At 34.2% G+C, this 6,540-nt stretch overlaps 1 protein-coding gene across 1 annotated transcript; it reads right to left on the bottom strand.

The window, feature by feature from the left end:
- Window positions 1–2,590: 2,590 nt before the first annotated feature.
- LOAG_18988 (hypothetical protein) lies at window positions 2,591–3,048 on the bottom strand (the record flags this gene model as incomplete). Its single annotated transcript, XM_020451647.1, has 2 exons — window positions 2,591–2,900; window positions 2,951–3,048. Coding segments are annotated over 2 exons (408 nt in total), but the record flags the coding sequence as incomplete, so codon positions are not given.
- Window positions 3,049–6,540: the final 3,492 nt, after the last annotated feature.

Below are 6,540 nucleotides of genomic sequence, written 5' to 3'. Positions count from 1 at the left end.
GGTTTCGTTTTCACGACATGAGCTCATGTTCGATCCATTATTTTAGCGTTACTCTGATTGTGTCTTTATCGTTGTGCCAAGAATTTTTGATGCCAAGAATTGCCAAGTGATGCCAAGAATTTTTATTGCACCTCCTTCGACTTTGTATTGTTTCGGTATTGCTTTATTGAAGTTTTGGTCATTAGAGAGAAATTCGCGAATATTCATCGCCGCCTTCTTAAAGATATCCTTCACTTTGTGATATTTATTTATAGCTTCCCTTGTTCCCTTTGCTGACATGACGTTATCTACCTGTAAATTCCTCCTATTCTCTAGTGCTATCTGGCTTCCGATCGTTTCTAGATGGTAATTGAGTGTTGCTGCTAGCAAAAACGGTGATGATATTACTCCAAAACATTGATAACATTTTAGGTTTTCCTCGGTAACCGCACATTTAATATCATTTACCCAGAAAAATATGGTACAGTTCCTATCGGACTGATGCAGTTCTAACTGTAAAAATGCCTTCTCGACGTCGGCTATGATTACATTCATCATTCGAAAGCACAATAGTATTCCTACTAAATCTGGAAGTATGACAGGTCCACGATATAGGACTCCGTTTAAACTTTTTGTTCCCTTGACATGCGCCGAAAATCATAGACTATCCTGAGTTTTGTTATAGGTTTGTGCGGAGATATTACCTCGTGATGAGGTAGATAATGAATTATATCCTCTTGATCCATATCAGGATGAACTTCCTCAATTATGCCTGACTGCAGTTGATCCTTAATCGTTTCGTTGTACTGTCGAAGTATCTCTTCATTGTTCTGAAGTCTTCTGATCAAGGTTTTAAGACGTCCGAAGCATAGTCCATAATAGCTTCATAGTTTGTCTTTTGAGTCTTTCCAAGGCCAGCAGACTTGGTATTTCCTGTCTTATTTCGCTATACTTTTCTTAAATTGCTCAAGGGCTTGTTCATTATCGTTTTCGTTCGGCTAGTCCTGGATCCCATCAGTTTTAACTTCCAGAACTGGTCAATGTCATCGTGGCTCGTTACGCTAGCCATGCATAATACGGCTGAGGTTATTGATGTAGCACTTACTTTGCGAATATTATTTATATAACCATTTCCGGCTAGTATTGGTCCCAGTTTTGTCCTGAGTAACAGGAATCCTGGTTCCAATTCTTGTGCTCCATCTAGTTTAATGAATTTGAAGAAGTCTTTAACGCCAATAAGTATTTCGGGCTGCTTCCAGTAACTGTCTATTCCTTCTAAGTTTTTTCTTTCCATTACAGAACTGATATTTTTTCGTCGACTGCGACCACTTCCAGTTTATTTGTAAATACTCCATTAGGTTAACCTCGCAAGTTATAATTTCCGTCTTTCCGATTCTTGCACCAACCTCTGCTTTGGTTGAATTGCATTTCCTCGGTAATTTATTGCCAAATGAAGCAATACTTAATCTCTCGTCTTCCACCCCACGAATGTGTAGCCAAATTAGTTGATATAAATGACAGCTGCGAGCCCAAATCAAATAATGCCAACGCTCTCGTTCGGAATTTCGGGATCTCTGGATTTGTGAGGCTAATTTTTCTACACAGAAATGAAATGCTTTTACCTTCTGGTCGTATTTGCTCAGCTGTGCTGTTCGTCACTGTTGGCTCCAACTTTTCTTCTCGCGGTTTTTCTGGTCTAGTATCTTTACGGTGGTTGGTACATAGTGCTGAATTATGTCTTCCTTTGCAATGAAAGCATAATTTCTTTAGTTTCCGGCAATCCTTTGCTATGTGGCCCTTTTGTAAGCAGTTCTATGTGGCCTTTTTGTAAGCAATTCGATTGTTTCCAAACGCTCCATTCGTTGCTTTGCTGTCTGGTAGACCTTACATTCGTCATCCCAATGATCCTCGTTGCAAAATGAACAAGGTTTTCGTATTTTACCACTTTCAGGATATTTCCTCTAGTTTGTGGTCTTTTAACTATCGTTTAGTTTGGACTGCTGATTACGGCCAAAGCAGACGTCTCTCCTCTAATACTGCGTGGGTCGTGATTCGACTTCGACTCGGTTGATTTTTACCCACTACTAGAGGCTTGGCTTCTCTTTTTTGGACTAGTTCTTGCAGGAATTTTCGGAGTCTAGCGGCCGACCAGAATTCCTGGTTCTTTTTTTGTTGGTAGACTTTGTCCAATATCCAAACTGGCAATCTATTTTCGATAATAATTTCAATGCTTGAATGCTCCAAACACTCACCCATTGCTTCTAGTTGTCGAAGTATTCTTTCCATAGTTTCGACAGTTGTTTTCCACTCTCGATCAGGTCCTTTGATGGATCATGTCCTCTGACATAACTCGTTTTACAGCAACTTTTTTATAGTAGATAAATTTCCAAACATTCCGACCAAAACTTTTCTTATAACATCGCAGTTTTCTGGAACAATATCATAGCCTTTGACAGCTTGTAGCGCTTTCCTTTGAGACATGAGATCAGATAATTCAATTTTTGAATATCGAGTATTTTTTGGAGATGCACTGCAGCATCAAAACTACCCCAGAATTTTCTCCATGATTTTGGGTCATCACTGAATATTGGTAGTGGTAACTGTGGCAAATTTACTGTCTGCTGAGACATTTGGGGGGAGGCTCCTTCTGTTGGAATGCTTCGATATTTATCTTGCTTTGCTGTAGGCACTGTATTGCTAACTCATACTCATCCTTGTACATATCTAAAGTTACAGTAGCTTTTTGACCGTTATTTATTAAATTTAAATTTAAAAGACCTTTATTATCGTGAACCATATCTGTGTATTTGTCTTCTTCCTTTCTTTTCTGCGCATTCCTTTGTTTCTGGATATATTCCAGCCACTTTTCGTTGATTGATCCGAGTATACCGACACAGAGTGTTAGACGCTTATTTTTTCTTCTATAGTCCTCTTCTTGAGTTCAAATTGTTGCTGCTTTTCATCCACCGACAAATGTTGATCAGGAGGCGTTAAGTTTATTGTTTTTACTTCGTCAAGAAGATCCTCCAACTTTTGTTTTGCCGGTTGAGCACTTTTGATTATAATGTCCTACATTCCCGGCTTGTGACACCAATTTTGTCGCCGGATTTCTTTGTTTCAAACTTCGGCAATTAAGCCTTTATTCCTCAAAACTCGGCAACACAGAAACGATTTCAACGATTATAATATCATTATGCGCAAAACGGGGGACCAAAAAACCAATAACGCCCGATACCGTCGACCTAACCGACCTGTTGCAATACTTCTCACGAAAATGAACTGGCGCTCAGGACCTCCTTCTTTTTTACTGCTGCAATTTCACGTTATGACTTTCAGAGTTTTCCCGACAATAATATTAAGGATATTTAAAAATGATCAAAATTGGCAAAAACCATATCATATACTATACCAAAATAGCCTGAAAATTGAGGATTTTTCGAAAATTCTCATAAATTCACAACACTTAAATAAAATTTTTTTATGCATTCGCTAGTGCGCATCGTGATCAGGGGATTTTTGATGGGAATGAAATTATCAAATTGGAAAAACACCTGCCAAAATTGGCAAAAACCCTAAATTTTCACGAAATTGGCCTAAAAATGTTTTTTTAAAAATATAGTGCTGTAAAGTTTTTAGTATCTTTGATTTCAGAACTAAATTTGAAAAAAAAAAGATTATGAAGTCTCGGGAACTTTTTTACTCTTTATTTGCTAAATCTTTCAAATCTGAACTCGAGAAGTAATTTGATGAAGGAATTGAATGAATCCTTCATATTTTCAGTATGTTTTCAATGAAATTTATAAATTTGGGGATAAATATTTCCCGTATATTTTACTGCTATCGTTTTTGAAGGCATATTGTTACCATTTATGCATGACAACTAAGTTTTCGACGACTTCAAATCAGTATTTTTGGAGTGGATGAAAAATACTAATAATCAACCGTAAATATTAAATCGAGATGATAGAATTTGGTGAATTAATTTCAGGATCACAACGATTGGATTCATCACTCTTATCGGTGTTTATTATTTGTTGGGAATAGATGACAATGGATGGATGACTACCATGAACCATGCCAATTAAGTATCCTTGTGGTTGATTTGAGTACTCACATCTCCTCGTAAATAGCTAAGATTTCTTCTGGACATTGAAAATAAATTGTCAGGTTTATTTAAATAAGTGATTATTCAACAAATGATTGGATAGAAATCAAGACGGTTAATGTTTGAGGATAAAATGGGGCAACAAGACTTTTAAGAGTAGAAGTTTAAAGACATTTTCCCGTTAGTTTTATACTACAGCAGACATAACAGGGAAGTCATCTTTTTTTGGTGTAATTTTTCGTGAAATTTTTTACTAAAGAAAGGAGAAGATGTAAAAGAATAGGAAGTTTTGATCTGATTTCGTTTCAGATCTCAAAAGCATTGGACGATACCATTATTACGCTTGCAAAATTCCCCTGAATTGTCACATACTGTTGACGAATATTTCAAGATACGACGATATGAATTTTTAGCAATTTACTGCAAAAATAATCAAATAATTAATAGAAGAATAATAGAATGCTTGTTTTATATTTTTAAAATTTTGCTTTCCTTTGTAATTTTAAAATTTTTCAAGGCAAATTTTGTGCTGTAGTCAAAACAAACGAATACTGTTTGTTTGTTTGTTTGTTTATACAATAAATCAATAGTTGGTTGTGAGTCTGTGTTATGACTGATCATACGATAGTGTTTTATATGCCCCTGGAAAATAAAATAAAGTTGTATTGAGAAATTGCTTGCTAATTACAATATAATTTTATTACATGACACTATCCTATATATTATATACTTTTTTTGATAACAAAACCGTTGTTTAAATGAATGTTGAAATTAATATATAAATAATCGAATTTAAATTATGCATTGAACAATACAACTATTTGTTGCAGGTTAATACATATGTCTTAAAGATTAGGTTTACGACTGGTAAAAAATGCTTATACTATATTTAGCCTATTTAAGGACTACGTTTATAACTAGTAAAAATGTTTATACTATATTTACACCTTGAAATATTTGAAAGATATTCAAATATTTTACATTATGTTTATACTTTGGCTGTTTACTTTGAAATATGTGAAAGAAATATAGTAATTGTAATTGTGATTAATTATTTACTACAGTTGCAGTAGTTTTGCTATTGAGAATTATTTAAGAATTTTGATTCTTTCAGCCCGTGTTGTTGTGGAATTCGAGCTACATGATTGGATTCTGGTACAACCTGTATTATTTATAATGACTCATTGGAAAGTTTCTCGAATCAAATACAAAGCAGTCAGATCATTCGAATGCGTGCAAAGGTGCATTTTTTTCAGTAATTTATTCATCTTTTCAATTAATTTCTTGCATTTTGTGCTTGACATTGTTTTTATCTTACTTTCATTTCCGAAATTTTTCTAATTCTTCATTTTTCCGTAATTCTCTTTTTACCACTTTTCAAAAAATGATGAAACTTCATGGCGCTTTATTTCATATTTTCATTTTCTGTTTAAATTTTTTGAATTAAATAATCTGATAACTGACATTATTGTTCAGTAAAATCTCGAAATTGATCATTTCCCCATAGTTATGCCATTGTAGACAGATATTGAATTATTAAATAGTGTCGTTGATATGTTTGATATGAATCAGCTGTCACTGAAAAATTTTGTGGTTATCGGTGCTTGTAATCTCAAAATCTTTTTATTCCGATCAGAGAAATGATGAATGGAGAGTTATTCGTCTAAATGACTGTTTTGCTGTCTTTCTTTTATTGGTCAGTTTGGCGACAGTTTTACTCCTGTATATCAGCTATCAGGAAAGTTTACTGTGACATCAGATTACGAAGATGAAACTGTTTTAAATTGATCTATGAAAGCGAGGTTATGAATTTGAATGATAACTTGAATTACATTTGAAATCTATCAGTCAGATCATTTATGATTTAAAATAACAGCATAGAAGAGTAGAGAAATGGTGATACTTTTGTTTCACATAAATTCATTACGCATGAGCAATGAGCAGTTGGAAAGTCCATCGGATGATAGCAGAATTTCAGATGGTCAACATATTGCTACAACATTGACATCAACGATAAACCCAAACGTAGCACAGGTCAACAAAAAAAAATAAATGAAATAATTAGAAATGCGAATGCTCATCGCTTGAATGAATTTGTTCTCAGTAGTTATAATGATATTACTGTACAGATAATTTTTGCTGATTGTTTTTAATGCTTGAAAACGACATTTGCATGTTCTTCATCTGGAAAAACGGACAAAGAGAGGAACGAAATCTTTGTATTATTCTTCTTCATCCCTTCTCTTATCAGAATTGTAAACTCGTCAACACAGTTAATTTTAATGGTACAAATATTTTGACTGTTAACGACAAATTATTTGGATTTTTTAGGCAACAGCTTTATTTATTGATGGTCGAAACAATGTGTTATTGCGTTATTGAAATACAACTTCATCACTGAGGTATTTCCGTTGATAACAAATCTTACGCAAAAAAATGAAAACTATCTAGTTTTA

This window comes from Loa loa, assembly GCF_000183805.2.
Source record: "Loa loa unplaced genomic scaffold supercont3.820, whole genome shotgun sequence".
Lineage (NCBI taxonomy): Eukaryota > Metazoa > Nematoda > Chromadorea > Rhabditida > Onchocercidae > Loa > Loa loa.
This window is presented reverse-complemented; position numbering and strand designations above follow the sequence as displayed.